At 29.4% G+C, this 17,347-nt stretch overlaps 5 protein-coding genes across 7 annotated transcripts; 1 reads left to right on the top strand and 4 right to left on the bottom strand.

Moving 5' to 3' along the window:
- Positions 1–126: 126 nt before the first annotated feature.
- LOC107067026 (histone H4-like) lies at positions 127–506 on the bottom strand. The gene is given in 3 exon segments (XM_089179143.1): positions 127–419; positions 421–485; positions 488–506. Coding segments are annotated over 3 exon segments (312 nt in total). The 3' UTR covers positions 127–191.
- Positions 410–5,589, bottom strand: LOC107067025 (uncharacterized). Of its 3 annotated transcripts, XM_089179136.1 has the most exons (4): positions 3,661–5,589; positions 2,520–3,136; positions 1,099–2,426; positions 410–744 (listed from the first exon to the last, which is right to left on the bottom strand). In XM_089179136.1, the coding sequence occupies exons 2-3, from the start codon at positions 2,827–2,829 to the stop codon at positions 1,102–1,104; spliced, it is 1,635 nt and encodes a 544-aa protein (XP_089035262.1). In that variant the 5' UTR covers positions 2,830–3,136; positions 3,661–5,589; the 3' UTR covers positions 410–744; positions 1,099–1,101. The 3 variants fall into 3 exon arrangements, with proteins under 3 accessions (XP_089035262.1, XP_089035260.1, XP_089035261.1); XM_089179134.1 differs by having other exon boundaries at positions 1,099–3,136; XM_089179135.1 differs by having other exon boundaries at positions 1,099–3,136; positions 3,763–5,589.
- A 219-nt stretch (positions 5,590–5,808) lies between these two features.
- LOC107067027 (histone H4) lies at positions 5,809–7,002 on the bottom strand. Its single transcript, XM_015322175.2, has 2 exons — positions 6,870–7,002; positions 5,809–6,240 (listed from the first exon to the last, which is right to left on the bottom strand). The coding sequence occupies exon 2, from the start codon at positions 6,206–6,208 to the stop codon at positions 5,897–5,899; it is 312 nt and encodes a 103-aa protein (XP_015177661.1). The 5' UTR covers positions 6,209–6,240; positions 6,870–7,002; the 3' UTR covers positions 5,809–5,896.
- A 2,089-nt stretch (positions 7,003–9,091) lies between these two features.
- On the bottom strand, positions 9,092–10,294 carry LOC107066965 (uncharacterized). The gene has a single exon (XM_015322037.2). The coding sequence runs from the start codon at positions 10,147–10,149 to the stop codon at positions 9,412–9,414; it is 738 nt and encodes a 245-aa protein (XP_015177523.1). The 5' UTR covers positions 10,150–10,294; the 3' UTR covers positions 9,092–9,411.
- A 4,285-nt stretch (positions 10,295–14,579) lies between these two features.
- Positions 14,580–15,310, top strand: LOC107067036 (histone H3-like). Its single transcript, XM_015322198.2, has one exon. The coding sequence runs from the start codon at positions 14,826–14,828 to the stop codon at positions 15,243–15,245; it is 420 nt and encodes a 139-aa protein (XP_015177684.1). The 5' UTR covers positions 14,580–14,825; the 3' UTR covers positions 15,246–15,310.
- The last annotated feature ends 2,037 nt before the right edge of the window (positions 15,311–17,347 follow it).

Below are 17,347 nucleotides of genomic sequence, written 5' to 3'. Positions count from 1 at the left end.
TTAGTTTGTTCATATATTTTAAGATGATTCTTTAATAAAAAATTAAATAAATATATGAGATAAAGAGATGAATTTGTTCGTTATCGTTGAAAAATTTATTGGCCCTGAAAAGAGCCGTTTTAACGGTTCTTTTAAATGAGATGTTGACTAAACACTGCTGATTTTATGCAATTTTATGCACTTCTGACAAATTAACCTCCAAAACCATAAAGAGTACGTCCTTGGCGTTTCAATGCATACACAACATTCATAGCCGTGACAGTCTTTCTTTTACCATGTTCAGTATAAGTTACTGCATCACGAATAACGTTTTCTAGGAAGACTTTCAATACACCTCGAGTTTCTTCGTAAATAAATCCAAAGATACGTTTTACACCACCACGACGAGCCAAACGACGAATCGCAGGCTTAGTAATTAATACCTTGGATATTATCACGAAGAACCTTCCTGTGACACTTTGCACTTTCTTTTCCTAATTCTTTTCACCCTTTCCACGTCCTTTCATTTTGTTTAAGGGCAGCGATACATGTAAACGCCTAAATTTTGACCGTGTTTTAGAGGCTTATTTAAAATGGATCGAATAAATGAATCGTTTAGAAACTCAGCATGCTTATTCATTAGATATTAAAATGTAAGAATTCGATTTTTTTTTTATTTTTTTTTTCAAAATGGTCGCCAATCTCTTGGGGTCCTCACGGCGAAAGGCATTAATCGGTGGGATTTTCAGCTCCAGTTACATCAATCTGAAATAAAAAAAAGGATTGGAGCGTGTTCATAAAACATGTATCTTTTAGTTTAACCTAGAAAAAGACAAAAAAGTCAAAAAGTCGTAAATTAGCACGACTCAGACAAAAAAGTCTGATTTTTGACCCTTTTTTTAGACGGTTTTTGGGTAAAAAATGACAATTTTTGAAAATTTTTGTGGCATTCTTGAGGTTCAACTAGAAGCTAATACTATAAAAAAATGTGTGCCAAATTTCATATAAGTCGGTTGAGAACTTTTTGAGTTATTTTGAACTTCAGTTTGAAAAAAGTCGTTTTGAGAAAAACGCGTTCAAAGTTTTGACACATAAAAACTCTATGATTACGCTACTTACTAACTAATCAGCGATTCCAGGTACATACAGAAGTCCTTCAGTGCGTTCGTAGTGCTCGTTTTTCTTTCTAAGCTCTTCCTGACATGCTTGACGAGCTTTTTTAGTCGTCAAAGAGCTGCGGCCATCTTCTCGGCTCACCATTTGGTCATCGATTTTGTCTTTGTAGGCGATGCATTGTCGACCAATAACTATCTGTAATGAGTTCATAACTCGTAAGACGTATGCGTACCCGTCATTGAATAATCCAGCAGATATAAAAGCACTAATTTCAAAAATTTTTCGTCCAGAATTCAGATGCTTTGGATAAAGTCGCCAGATCGTAGAGTTAAAACTCTCATTTGCATTCTGCGTGTGACCACCCAAGCATCTTTCAAGCAATTCATCTTGGGATAAATCTTCAAAAATTGGCTTAACATGGGTTTGAACATCAGGATGTAATGGAGCAGGATGTTTAATTTTTTCAGGATTTTCGCCCAAAGCTTCAGCTTTGCGCCACTTGCACCAACTATCGGAACCGGATGGGCAGTATTCGTGTTTTGGTTTGGCGTCTGTAGAGCACATATGATAGTAGGTAGCCATAATCGCATTTCTCATGTCCTTGACACAGTTCACGTTTCTTCGAATAGCTAATCCAAAATCCAAAGACAATTTTTTAATTAAGGCTTCAGTGAGTTTACCTTTTCCTCCCAGATGATTATCCGTCTTAGCTTTTCGGAGTCGAGTACTCATCCTCTTCTGAACGTGGCCGATGCATTCGCTTTTTACGACTTGGAAATCGTCACCGTACGGATTCAAATCGAGAATTCCTTTGAAGGTTTTTGAATCCCCATTTCCTATGTAGTGCCCGTACTTAACGCCAAATAATTCTTCAGACCGTGAAAACATTTCTTTAACTGCTTCGACTTCCATTGCGCCAGAAGAACTTTTATGGTTTTCTTGACAGCATGGTTCGTGTTCTTCAAACCATTCACGGTATTCTTCAGTATCAGTTTTATTTTTCCAATGAGCACAACCTGCACAGAAACTACTTTTAACGACTAAATCTATTACTTTACCACAGTAATATCCAATAAGGGTCGTGACCCCGTACGATATGAAACCCCTCTTTTTCCATATTCCATCCCCAGAAACTTTTAAATTTATGACTGGCCGCTCATGCTTTTCATTTTCAGCCTTTTCTTCACTGACAGCTTTTACAGTAGAAGCTCGAAATGCAGATTGGGTAGTGTTATGTATAATCGAGATAATACCGTTGTAGGAACTTTCAGTTAAACCATTACAAATATCCATCATGTTACAAAATAAGTTGATTCCTTCTCTAGCAACACCTAAAAGACGCATCACAAACACGATTCTGCGATTGATTTCAAACCCACCATTAATTAACGGTCCTGAATTTATGTCTTTGCGACCACACTTACACAGCAAGACGATTTTAAAACCTAACCCTCTGTTGCCACTCTCTTCAAATTTTACAGGTAATTTACAATAACGACATATCAACATCTCTGTTAAAGCTGTAAACACTGTAAAGAATTCAAGCAAACGATACCCATGAAGCGCATTATAATGGATATCTTCTTCGCCAGCGTTAGAGAGTTTTCTCGCGCTTCTACTCTGCGGTTCGATATCTTCTTCATTATTAGTATGTTGATTATCATAGAATTTCCTCTTTGGTGGTGTTGAGGCACGAAACGTTCCATGATCAGTACATTTAGAATAAGACTGCATTTTATTTTATTTCACAGGCTAAATTACTCCGCACAGAACGAATTCCAGAAGTAAACTGAACTGAACTGATCTGAATTAACACTGATTTTAATGTACTTTATAGTAACTATACAGTTGATATTTTCGTAGAAATGAGTAACAAAAGAGTTTTCGAACACCTGTACACCCCCATCTGTTCTTCAATACAAAAGACCCAAGGTCAAAAATCTAAGAAGCAGGTAGCGAGAGTCAAGCGCTTTGTTATGAACTTAGTAGCGCACGAGCGAAAAGTTGAGGCGGAGCACTTAAAATCACACGGAATAAGCTCCTATAAACAAAATAAAATATCCATTTAGACTTATATACCAGTTAAATATTTATAAATTAATCCTCATTTTAGTCTACTGAAAAGTTCTGTCCATATTTGGAATAAAATAAGGAAAAAATATTTTTTATAAATAAACCTTATTAAATAATAAAATTGCCATTAATATTAATGACTTCTTGCAGTGATGCTGAGCTTAAAAGGTCATAATATATATTGGTTCTCAAATGTCCAATCATATACACAAAAATCTTTTACTGAATCAGAATTTATTTAGAGGTAGAAGGACTAAGTTTTTCAGGTTAACATTATGATTTACATGTTTATGAAACATTCTACCTTTGTTGAAATTCGTATAAAATACAATGGTGTAAATAAAATTTATTATTATCCATGAATACACTTATCGATTCTAACCAAAGATTAACGTGAATCAGCGTTGATTTACTTAATCCGCTATGTTATTATGTATACATTAAGTGATAATAATAGACAGCTAGATATGCGCCAAATAAACATGTGCTTACGTGTTGAAAATTCTTGTCATAGAAAAAGACAGAACTTTAATAATTTAATATAAATGTATACGACTTTATAAGTCTCCGAAATAGTGTAACAAATATACTTGCTGTGAACAACGAAGAAGTTACTCGTATCGACGCAGCAGTAGAAATGTCATGTTCGGTGGCTGAGACGACTGGTTTTGTGCACTCAAGTTCCGATAAATCCCCACCACAACTATTAGGATCAATGAGCGAGCGTTTGATGAATTTTTCTATCCAAAGCATAAAAATAAAACGAAAAGACTAACGATGAAAAGAGTAACGTACGATATTATTGTAAGAACATAAAAGTAAATTATTCTTACTTTTTATGTTGTAATAAATCATTTTACAGAAACTTGTTTTTTCCGTTGTATATAGTACATTTTCTAAAATTTATAATAGAACTGTAAAACTTAAAATGTAACGCAATGCTTGGTTATGATTTAATTCGTCCAAAATAAGATGACTAATTTAAGATATCATTTAGAAATTTGCAAGTGAAGATCACAGTAACATGATGATCATTTTATTACAAAATAAAAGTACAAAATTTTGATACGATAAAAATACTGAAAGATGATCTGTTGTTGAAAGAAAGAAACGTTTTTGAGAATTTCGAGACGTGATCAGAAAGGGAAAAACGAATTGGAAAGAGCTAATATTAGATACTATAGTTTGTTCTAGAAATTAGTTGTTTAGGTGTATGTAGATTAAATAATAATAGATGTAAAGAGCTTTAGACTAAGTAAGGGCCAAGATATAAGAGTATGAGATTGAAATTTGATACTAAATATAAGAAAAATATTCTTCCATTACGTTTCAATATCTGGGCTATAATTGCACTGATGTAAATTCTGAAACTGGAAATATATACTTCTTTTTATATATATATAGCCTACTGAGAAAATATTATATAACTCAAAATAAAGATTCTCTATTAATTTAAGGGTCATTATTTTATCTTGCTTAATTTAATGAACGTTATGAAAACGAAAAGAAAATATACAAGAACAAACATAACCTTAGCAGCACAAAATACTGAAAAATATTAAATACATACGTATTTAATATTAAAAAGACATCACATCTCTTTTTAATATTCGTCGTTACTCATTGTTTTATTTTTTTTCTATTATTTGAAAACAGATCTTTAGTTTATCGTACTTTTAAAGTTGTAACAAGAAACAACTTCTTACATATAAAAGTGAATTTGATAAAAAAAAATGATTTCTGTTAAATCAACAATTTTTAAACTTATTCATATGTATATTTTGTTTTCTTATTTCTTACAAATCCACACGCAAACTGATTTTTTAATACAATTTATAAGTTTCATTAAGTTTTTATTTGTAAGATATAATATCATATTTCATGGTTGAAAATATACTGGTGAATAATAAATATTTATTGTATATTCTTTTGGAAAAGTATTCAATTACTCATTTAGCCGAAAACAATATGGTTTCATTACACGAAAAATTAAAGGATTAATTCCATGTCTTTCAAATATTGACAAGAAATAATGATTCCTTTCTTTAAGAAAAAATGAATAATTTTCATTGCTTGTTTAAAGATACAAGAGAATTCATTCAAACATACAAGTAAACTTAAATAAATTTCGTTTCAAAGGGACAGAATCAATTCATTATACCTTGTTGACGAGTCAGAAACAGAATAAAACATGCGTTTTGCATAGCATCATCAATCCCTAAATGGCAACAGTGTTTTCAGTGTGATATAAATCGTAACATTCTTCAAGCAATGTTGCCACTTCTAGCAACTGAGTGTACTTTCTTTCCACTAGCTTCGAGAATAATGTATAAACTATGACAAAGGATAAGCTTTTTTATTGTTCAAATCATAAGAAACTTGGTTTTAGTTTATTTTAGTCATAGCCCGTCTTTTTCGTAAATAAAATATTTTACCGAAATGACCATCAAATCGATAGGAAGAGGATAACTAGTGAGAGCTATGGGGTAACATTGAATAGACGAAACATTGATGAGAGAATCACCAACCGTCGCCATCTTGTTATTTTAGTTTGTTCATATATTTTAAGATGATTCTTTAATAAATAATTAGATAATTATATGAGATAAAGAGATGAATTTGTTCGTTATCGTTGAAAAATTTAGTGGCCCTGAAAAGGGCCGTTTTAACGGTTTTTTTAAAATGAGATGATGACCAAACACTGCTGATTTTATGCACTTCTGACAAATTAACCTCCAAAACCATAAAGAGTACGTCCTTGGCGTTTCAATGCATACACGACATCCATAGCCGTGACAGTCTTTCTTTTAGCATGTTCAGTATAAGTTACTGCATCACGAATAACGTTTTCTAGGAAGACTTTTAATACACCTCGAGTTTCTTCGTAAATCAATCCAGAGATACGTTTTACACCACCACGACGAGCCAAACGACGAATCGCAGGCTTAGTAATACCTTGGATATTATCACGAAGAACCTTCCTGTGACGCTTAGCACCTCCCTTTCCCAATCCCTTTCCACCCTTTCCACGTCCAGTCATTTTGTTTAATTAAAATCACTCGAAATAAACTCCTGTAAACAAAACAAAATAATTTAAATTTATATACCAGTTTAACATTTATCAATTAATCCTTATTTTAGTCTACCGGAAAGTTCTGTTCATATTTATAATAAAATAAGAAAAATATATTTTTATAAATGAACCTTATTAAATAATAAAATTGCCATTAATATTTATGACTTCATACAGTCATGCTGAGCTTAAAGGCTCATAATATATATTGGTTCTTCAATGTACAATCATATACACATAAATCTTTTACTGAATCAGATTTTGTTTAGAGGTGGAAAGACTAAGTTTTACGGGTTAAAAACGATCTACATGTTTATGAAACATTCTACCTTTGTTGAAATTCGTATAAAATAAAACGGTGTAAAGGAAATTTATTATTATCTACGAATACACTTATGGTTCTAACCAAAGATTAACGTGAATCGGCGTTCATTTACTTAATCTGCTATGTTATCATGTATACATTAAGTGATAATAATAGACAGCTAAATATGCGCCAAATAAACATGAGCTTACGTGTTGAAAATTGGGTTTATAGAAACGAACAGAACGTTCATATAAACAATATAATAAGTATAAATGTATACGACTATCCGAGTCTCCGAAATAGTGTAACACATATACTTACTGTGAATAACGAAGATGTTGCTCGTAGCGAAGCTGCAGTCGAAATGTGATGTTCGACGGCTGAGACGGCTGGTTTTGTGCGCTCGAGATTCCGATGCATCCCCACCACAACTCTTAGGACCAATGAGCGAGCGTTTGACGAATTTTCTATCCCAAGCGTAATAATAAAACGAAAAAGACTAATGATTAAAAGAATAACGAACGATATTATTGTAAGAACATAAAAGTAAATTATTTTTACATATTATATCTTAATATATCATTTTTTAGAAACTTGTTTTTTCCGTTGTATATAGTACATTTTCTAAAATTTATAATAGAACTGTAAAACTTAAAATGTAACGTGATTCTTGGTTTTGTTCTAATTCGTCGAGATACAGATAACAAATTTAACATATCATTTAGAAATTTACAATTGAAGATCGCAGTAACATGATGATCATTTTATTACAAAATAAAAGTACAAAGGTTTGATACGATAAAAATACTGAAAGATGATCTGTTGTTGAAAGAAAGAAACGTTTTTGAGAATTTCGAGACGAGATCAGAAAGGGAAAAACGAATTGGAAAAAGCTAATATTAGATACTGTAGTTTGTTCTAGAAATTAGTTGTTTAGGTGGATGTAGATTAAATAATAATAGATGTAAAGAGCTTTAGACTAAGTAAGGGCCAAGATATGAGAGTATGAGATTGAAATTTGATACTAAATATAAGAAAAATATTCTTCCATTACGTTTCAATACCTGGGCTATAATTGCACTGATGTAAATTCTGAAACTGGAAATATATACTTCTTTTTTTTATGTATATATATGTATATATATGGTCTACTGAGAGAATATTATATAACTCAAAATAAAGATTCTCTATTAATTTAAGGGTCATTATTTTATCTTGGTTAATTTAATGAACGCTATGAAAACGAAAAGAAAATATACAGGAACAAACATAACCTTAGTAGCACAAAATACTGAAAAATATTAAATACATACGTATTTAATATTAAAAAGACATCAAATCTCTTTTTAATATTCGTCGTTACTCATTGTTTTATTTTTTTTCTATCATTTGAAAACAGATCTTTTGTTTATCGTACTTTTGAAGTTGTATCATGAAACAACTTCTTACATATAAAAGTGAATTTGATCGAAAATAAATGATTTCTGTTAAATTAACAATTTTTAAACTTATTCATGTGTATATTTTGTTTTTTTATTTCCTACAAACCCTCACGCCAAATGATTTTTAATATAATTTATAAGTTTTATTAAGTTTTTATTTGTAAAATAAAATGTTATATTTCATGGTTAAAAATATGCTGGTGAATAATAAATATTTATTGTATATTCTTTCAGAAAAGTATTATATAATACTCATATAGCCGTTAACTCATTCTGCTGTTAACAATATTGTTTCATTACTCGAAAAATTAAAGGAGTAATTCCATGTCTTTCAAATATTGTCTAAGAAATAATGTTTCTTTTCGTTAAGCAATAATGAATCATTCTTATTGTCTGTTTAATGACAAGATTTCATCTATTCATATAGTCTACTTTAAAATTGTAGTTACACAATTTTTGTAGTTAAAATTGTAATTTTATTTTTTAGTGTATTTTGTATAATATATTATTATTAAATGTATTTTCATATAATTTAAAATATTATTAATAAATATATCTTTGTATAACATTATTACTCAAATGTATTTTTTATTAAATTACATTTACTTATTTTAATATTATATAGAATATTTTTTTTCATGGACTTACTCTGTAAATTTATGAAAAATATGATTATCGATTTATCTTTTTTTTTATTTAGTATATATTTTTAGAATTAAAAATGTGATTATATTTTTAAATCTCACAGGTTAAATGAATATTCAATTAAAAAATAACTATAGTTTAATTGAAACAAAATAATGAATCTTTCTCTTGAAACGCTTACAAATTTTTTTTAATTTAGATTTTGGCTTGCGAAAAATTTATTCGAAGCTCTTATTGGTAAATTGAATTATCGATCAAAAACTGGTTTTAATATTTTCATCTTATTAAAATTCTGTATCTATTTTTGACTTCTCTCTATTTAATTTATTTAAATTAGTATTGAATAAATTATTTGTATTCTTTCGTAAAAATTATAATATTTATTTAATACTTATTAACTTAATTATTAGCTATAAATAAATGAACAAAGGGGACAGTAAAGTGAATAAACAAAGATTTTATGTAATAAAATTTATTAAAAATGTCTATTTACATATTTACAGATATTATATGAAATAATACTTAATTACTGTACTTACATGAAACACAATTACAACAAATTAAAAATTAAAACTATTGAAATATTGAATTTTTTGAAATATGAAATATTTACATTAAAAAGAAAATGAGGAGAAAGAGAGAAGAAAGGGATAACAGAGAGGTAGAGAGAGAGGAGAGAGAGAGAGAGATATGCATGTAAATCGATATTCACTCCAATGACTTATAAAAAATGTTGTGGCCCTGAAAAGGGCCAATTTATGACATTTTGATGGAAATTATTTCTTGGCAACAGCCTTGGCAGTTGTCTTCTTCGGTTTAGGTGTTCTAGTTTTAGCAGCTGGTGCCTTAGCAGTTTTTTTAGCTTTCGAGACGGCTTTAGGTGTAGTTGGTTTTTTCGCCACTTTCTTTTCGGGTGTAACAGCAGCAGCGGCTGCGGCAGCGGCAGCAGCAGCAGCGGTGGCAGCTCTCGATGTCGCAACCTTTGATTTTTTCGGATCGGCCGCCTTCTTGACAGTTTCAGCTTTTTTAACTGGGGTTTTGGTTTTCTTAGCAACACCAGTAGCGGCAGATTTGCGTGCAGCAGCAGTCTTCTTTTCGACAGACTTATCAGCCACTTTCTTTTTCTTAATAACTCGTGGAGCTTTAGTTTTGGTAGGGCTGGCCTTAACGGTCGACAATTTGAACGACCCAGACGCACCCTTTCCTTTAGTCTGAATAACAGCTCCAGTAGAGACTGCGTTCTTTAGATATTTCTTAATAAATGGTGTTACTTTTTCGCCATCAACCTTATACGTAGCTACAACAAATTTCTTGATAGCTTGCAATGACGAACCCTTACGATCCTTCAATTCTTTAATGGCGGCAGTCACCATTTCAGATGTTGATGGATGAGTAGACTTTGGCCTTTGGGTTTTAGCTTTAGGCTTGGCGACTTTTTTAGGTGTTGTCTTGGTCGCAGTAGCTTCAGTCGAATTCTCAACGGCTGTTCCAGAAGTATTAACCAAGTCCTCCATTTTAGATATAGTAAGATATTTTTTACTTTCTGTGTTATATTATTTTATAACTCGTTAAATCTCCTTCAACTATTTTCGTCAAAGTACGATATATCTATCGAAGTGTTTCCTTTAAGTTAGGTATGTTACTCTGGCGCGCAAGGAATGACCGTCATTTTGTATCGTAGCGCGGACCATGAAGAGAGACTCTCTCGATATGGCGCACGAACGTCTCGATTAGAAAGATACGCAGACAATTCCGACATCGTTATTTCAAGCTTATTTTAAATAATACTAAACATTCCCGACATATGTTTTATATATCAATCGAAAGTTTAGTTTATGGGCTTTCAGAATATATATTTTTGATTCATTTATTTATCAGATTTTGTTCATTATTAATAATATATTCCGAAGCATACACTTTTCTGATGATAGTTTAGTCGATAATATTGTTAAAATTTACATTATTCTTTATTAAAATTATATATTTTTTCATCTTAATAACATCATCATGGATTAATCTTTCAATAACGATCATTAGTTATTCTCAAATGTGTCTTATTATTGTTGAAAATATCAAACAAATGCGGCGTGTCAATACCATACGATTTACTTTTCGTCGTACACGTAGTCGTCAACACCGGTTAACACATTTTTGCACTAACGTATATTATCAATGTGATTAATATTTTTTATTTTATATTATTGTGTAAGATATGTTTGTAAAAAAATTTGACGATTAATTGGTTAATTAAGTTGTACAAATGAAGATTTTCCAGGCGTACTTCCTACGAAATAAGAAGAAAAGAAACGACTGAGTGGAGAAGGGATTTTCATTTTTAAAAGAAAAAACAATAAAAAAAAGAAATTAAAGTATATGTCAGATCGATTGATTAATTTAATAATTTTTTAATTTTATTTAATTATATTGAATCTTGTTTTAATACGATCTCGATGTAAATTAATAGAATGTTCTTCCATAATACGGTATTCCTATAGCACAATTTTCTAAATACGACGAGTTAACAAATTAGTATTGTTCTTATCTAACACGAAGGCTTTCATTCTATTGCATTAATTTTTTTTACTTTATTTTTTAATTTGTTTTTTTTTATTTAACACGATTTTGATACAATGTAGAACGAATTAATTGTGTTATAGGAGAATTAGAGTGTACATTATTACTATTTGTTAGGAATACACATCTACATGCCATATATGCAAGAATTGAAGATTTATAAAGAAAATTATTCTGGTATATTTCAATAAACAGTCAAATATATATTTTAATTATATAATTCATGTATAACAATTAAACATAATACATGTTTTTTTCTGCTTTGTAGCAACAACTCGTTCACCTAACCCCAAATTATTTATTTATTTGGTCAATTTCGTTTTATTTTTTTTTTTTATATATAATAATTATTATAGGTTATATTATTATTTTCTGCAGTAGTGCAGTAAAACGAGAGTGGATCGAAAAGTCATTAGTCTTGGCAAAAATATCTTTTATTTTTCAAAATATAAAAGAGTTTAATTGAAAAGAAGGAAATATTTCTATTTTAAACTCGAAACACATTTCAATTAACCTTATTATATTTTATTTGCATTGACATGTTCATAGGAACTTGTCAATTTTAATTTGACCATATATTATGATGTTCATTTGAATTAACATATTAACCAAATGTTGTCAATTAATATATACAGTCTCAAGTTATAAATTTTATATAATTAATTAATATACATATTTTATGCTGCTGTGAAAATTGGTTTACAACAAAATTATTGATTCTGAATTTTAAGAAAGGGATAATAAGGAACCAATCGAATAAAAAACAAGTAAATTAGTTAGCAATTAATTTATGTATAGGGCAAATTTGTTGTTTCAGTAAATATGACAGGGTTAATCTTGAATTGTTAATATTTAATTTTTCAAGTAAGAAAGAACGCTTATAAACAAATAAAAAATTGAAGGGAAGGGAGGTTAGACGTATGTCCCACTATAGAAAACCATAAAATAACCTGATTACAGAAAAAAAAGAAAAAGATATAGACTAATTTTGAATCGTGCAAACGGGTTGAGCCATTAACTCTCAGAGTATTGTAATTTAGGGACCTGTGCTGAGGTCATTTTAGACTCACCCTGATATTTTACTAAATGCATATTAATAGTAGCTTAAACTCGTCACGGATTTCTACCAATTCAGGGACAATCGTGTTTTCTTCATAGCATTCAAAGAAGAAATTTAATCGTGTTTTTTGTATTTTTTTTATATTCAAGATTTCAATATTTCATATTTTCTATTTTTTATTGTTAAATTATGATAAGATGGTAAAATCATTTTATTGTTTACATTATACGTAGTCAGTTTTGTTACTGTGTATATACGTTATCTCTCTTGAGAAACATTACATTTGTTTAAAATAAAAAATTCCAGTATGCAGTATGAGAAATATTAACAAAGAAATCTTGGCCATTATCAAATGTCCAACCCACGCGCTTCGCAACAACGCATATCACACACATATACAATTTATATACACGTACACATCCACGCACGCATAAATTATATATAACTATATTACAATTTTTACAATTATTACTATAATTACAATTTGTTATTATTATTTTTATTTTTATTTTTTTTATTAACTATTAATAAAATTATAATTACTTAATTTTTTTTTATTTTAGTAATTTTTTTTTCTAACTAACAAATTTGATTTTTTGATGCCTGTAGATGTTATTAACACCTAGTTGTGTTTTCATAAATTTTCTTGTTTATCATTTCCACGAGTCAGATTGTTTCGTTCTTTTCAATCCTCTGGTACTCACGGTTTGTATAAAATACTTGACTAGTTTGTTAGGATGATTTTCTATTCTGTAAGTATATTTTCTTGCGAATATCTGAAGATTTGACGATAAGTTGATTTTTGGAAATGAATTTGTCAATTGGCCTCCAAAATCATGCGAGTTGACACCTGTCGATTATTTCCTATGGGGCTACGTGAAGTTACTCGTTTATGCTAATAAACTAACAACAATTGATGCTTTGGAAGTCAGCATTGTTCATATTATTCGTGACATATGGCTAGCAGTGCTCGAAATTGAAGTTCCAAAAGGTCATAAACATGTTTTGTTAAAAAACATTCGCAGTGGCCATATGTTTGAAATCATTTTGCAAATGTTAATGTCATGTATTGATCTTCGAATAAAAAAATATAATAAGCGCGGAATTAAATGTTATTCTGAAAGATCTAGGAACTTTCTAGTTGAAAATCAACAGGCAGGACTTTTACAAGATTATCAAATCGTATACAATTTAAGAAAATAACAGATCTGACCACCTTGCCGATTACCCCAGAACAAGAACCAGAAGCCTGTCGACTTTGGAAAATCTAAGCAATATTAACCTGGAACTTATCTTCAATGTACCTATTGAAAACAGGTATCATATCTTAGGAACCGAAAAAATGTTCGACATCATTAATGTGCTAAACAGCATTGCTTTAATACAGTACAAATAAAAAACTTTAAATAATGACGCTACAAACGTACATAACGTCATTAAAAAAACCTCTTTCCAATCTACATCCACTGTTAACCTTGGCTGAGAAAGTCGGGACCCTCTCTTCATTGTTGGTTCTGATCTTATACATTACTAAAGTAACTAAGTAATCCTGATTGTTCACAAATAGTAATCCGCATACGAGCACTAATACTACTTGAATATTTCTGCACACGGTGCGATATGTATCCTTTGAGTGAGCAAAATGAATTATGTATGAATCGCCAATAACGATTATGCTGGACATGGAAGTTATGCGAAGTATATATATACACATTATTCTATAAACCCTTTCAAAAGTGAAAATAAAGAACGATTGGTCCTCAAGTATTACAATATTACTATGAATACTTGCAGCAACGTTGGAATAACGGTATTCTCCCAGATAAGGATTTATTTTTATAAAAAATATATTTTAAAATTATTTTCATAAATTTTTCTACAGATCTCGTAATATTATTGCATATTTATTTAATATAATTATTTATTCTTGAGTACAATGTTCATATTAATCAAAGAAAAAACAAATATATTAAATTAAAGAAATAGTTCCTTCGTATTTTCCTGGTAGGTTGATTTAGGATTGCATAACTTTGTATCTAACGTTAAATCAACAAATATCATAATTTAATTGAAGATTAATAATGAATTAATCTTTTTATTTCATTAATATTATATTTATCTATCAAAATAAAATGTTTTTCTGTAATAAAATAGATATCTAAAAGTTTAATAATCCTAAAATAAATTTCTGTGTATAAGAATTTGGAAGCTTTATATAATTAATAAATATTAATTATTGAAAATTTATAACGCGACTGGGTACGAATGCTTCTGTGACTCGCTGTGTGTATAACATTTTCTATACATAAATATTACAGTATATTTAAAAAAAATATAACATTAGATCGTATTTTTATATTAATTTTATCATAATTATCTCTTTATGTCATCTGTTGTTTTCTTCTAGAACTAATGTCTTTACCTCTCCCACTATTTCACACATACCAATCAGGAGTGAGAATATTTTTGCATATAAACGACTGTTCAGGGCCGTCACACAGTTATGATCTGACGACGATATTTGATCGTATTTCTAATTATTAGTTTTCATTCAAAATGGCGCGAACAAAGCAAAATGCTACTAAAAAGATTATCGGTGGAAAAGCTCCTCGGAAAGAATTAAATATGAGAGCAGTGCGTAAGGTTGCTACTACTAGAGTTGTTTCTGACGTGAAGAAACCTCATCGTTACAGACCTGGTACAGTTGCACTTCGAGAAATTCGTCGTTATCAGAAAACAACTGAATTGCTTATTCGAAAATTACCTTTCCAACGACTGGTACGTGAAATCGCACAAGACTGCCATGCAGATGTTCGTTTTCAAAAAAGCGCTCTTTTCGCTATTCAAGAATCTTGCGAAGCTTTTCTTGTTAGATTGTTCGAAGATGCCAATCTTTGTGCTATTCACGCTAAACGTGTAACCATCATGCCTAAGGATATGCAATTATCTCTACGTATCCGTGGACTCAACAATTAAAATCATTTAATTTTTGAATTTCTTATATTTTTTATATCTTTGACGGCCCTTTTCAGGGCTACTAATCTTTTCTATACTACGGGATCATTTCTCGTCGAATTTGTAGTAATATTCATTTATTGCCAGTGTTATAAAATACAAAATATAATATTAAGTTTAACGAATTTATCGTGAAGTCAATTTCTATGATCTTTTACTTACAATTAGTTATCCTCTCTTACAATATCTCTATTATAACGTATTATTTGATTATATATCAATAAGACCTTGTCTTATCCTTCTTTTTTAATTTGTAAATATTTGTAATCTAGAATTCATGGTTTCAAGAAACAGGATAAGATATCTGTAGTAATATATTATTGTATATCACATCGTATTTTTTTTTCTTTCGTTGTTAGTTTTCAGCTACTCACATAGAATACGCTGTTAGTCAAAGCGCGTGATATTTTGAGCATCGTTATTTGTTTATTGATAAATTTATTATTGTATATTCGAAACGAGATGATTTTTAAAACTAACGATCAAAGTTCTTGTAATGTACATTTAATCTTTTCAGATAGCATATATATACAGAATGGAACAATTAAATTGGATTCTCTAAATATCATCATCATTTATTATTTTATATTTCATACTTGTTGAAGAGAGATACACGTGGCGCTTTCATTCGTCATGCTGGCGCCATCTCGTGGTGGTATGTGCTATTGGATTTAGGATGGTATAGTAGGGAAACTCAAGGAGCTTTTTGCTTGTTGGTTTCCTAAGTATGATTATGATTCTTTTTACATATATAGTATTTCATTTTTAAAAATGAACTAATTTTTTTTAATATAACTATCCATACTGATAGACATTTTTTATAAAAAATAAATTATTTATACATTCATATCATTCACATAATGTTTCTATAACTTTTTATTTCATATTTTTTAGCGTCTCACAAATATACTAATTAATGTATATAATATATAAAACAAAAATATATATATATTAACACGGATTATAAATATTTTTATAAAATGTAAAATTATTTTGTTAATCTTTTGTGAGTGATATTTATCTCTCCAGTCTGAAGTTTAAAACAGTAATATTTTTAAATCATTGAAATGAAATATGATTTATAATAAAATACATATTAAGTAAATAAAAAAACAAATGGTTTGTAATAGTTAAAAATAGTTTTTAATTAAAAACGGACGTTTATGCATTTGTTATTATTTTGCTCAGAATGAAAAAAAACGTGAATGAACTGTAATACCATTAATGTACTATATGTATTTATTTATCATATGAGCACCGAAATAACCATACTTCATGTAAAATTTGCCTTAAATGACTTGTTTTCTTTGAATACGATGACTCTCCTTTATCAGCTGTTCGATTCCTTACGCTGATTGGATGGTAATGCAGTAGTGGGGAAACAACGCCTACGATAGACACCAGACATATCTATACGTACTAATTGTTGCATAGCTTAAGGGGTTACGTACTTATTACTTACCTTTCAGTTGTGCTCCATCCGTTGTGAAATTAACATCTATTGTTAATTATTGATTTTTGTTTTCTAAATTTTTTGGTTCAATAAACTTGCATTATCAACCCACTGATAATAAAATTAATCACTAATAAAAACTAAAATAAAACAAAATAAAAATAATTTACTTTTAATTCTACTGAATGGATAATATTTCTGTAAGTAAAATTAATATTAAAAAATAGGATTTTAATTACTTAGTTATATTAATTCATTAATTTTTATTAAAAAAATTAGAAAAGAAAGATTATGATACATGGGTGAGTTGAAGGAAATTTATTTTCGTCAAACTCAATTTTATTAAAAAAAAAAATATAAATAAATAGTTTATTTTTTGTTGAGCCTCAAAACTTTTCAATTCATCTTCGTACTTATGAAGTATGATATAAAAATATTTATCTAGCTCACAAATATTTATCTAACTACATATATATATATATATAAGCATTGTCCAAATAATTATACGACATCAATTTATCCTAATTTCCTTTAATATTATTTTTTTCCTAATGATCTTTTTTTCTTAATTATAATTATTCTTCTTACAGATATAAGACTCACGCATTTG

Source organism: Polistes dominula, unplaced genomic scaffold (assembly GCF_049000335.1).
Source record: "Polistes dominula isolate Pdom_NZ unplaced genomic scaffold, Pdom_raw_medaka contig_37, whole genome shotgun sequence".
NCBI classification, from domain to species: Eukaryota; Metazoa; Arthropoda; class Insecta; order Hymenoptera; family Vespidae; genus Polistes; species Polistes dominula.
This window is presented reverse-complemented; position numbering and strand designations above follow the sequence as displayed.

Excerpts from the sequence above, each read along its gene's own strand:
- LOC107066965 (XM_015322037.2), bottom strand. The coding sequence starts at position 10,149 with ATGGAGGACTTGGTTAATACTTCTGGAACAGCCGTTGAGAATTCGACT.
- LOC107067036 (XM_015322198.2), top strand. The coding sequence starts at position 14,826 with ATGGCGCGAACAAAGCAAAATGCTACTAAAAAGATTATCGGTGGAAAA.
- LOC107067027 (XM_015322175.2), bottom strand. The coding sequence starts at position 6,208 with ATGACTGGACGTGGAAAGGGTGGAAAGGGATTGGGAAAGGGAGGTGCT.
- LOC107067025 (XM_089179134.1), bottom strand. The coding sequence starts at position 2,829 with ATGCAGTCTTATTCTAAATGTACTGATCATGGAACGTTTCGTGCCTCA.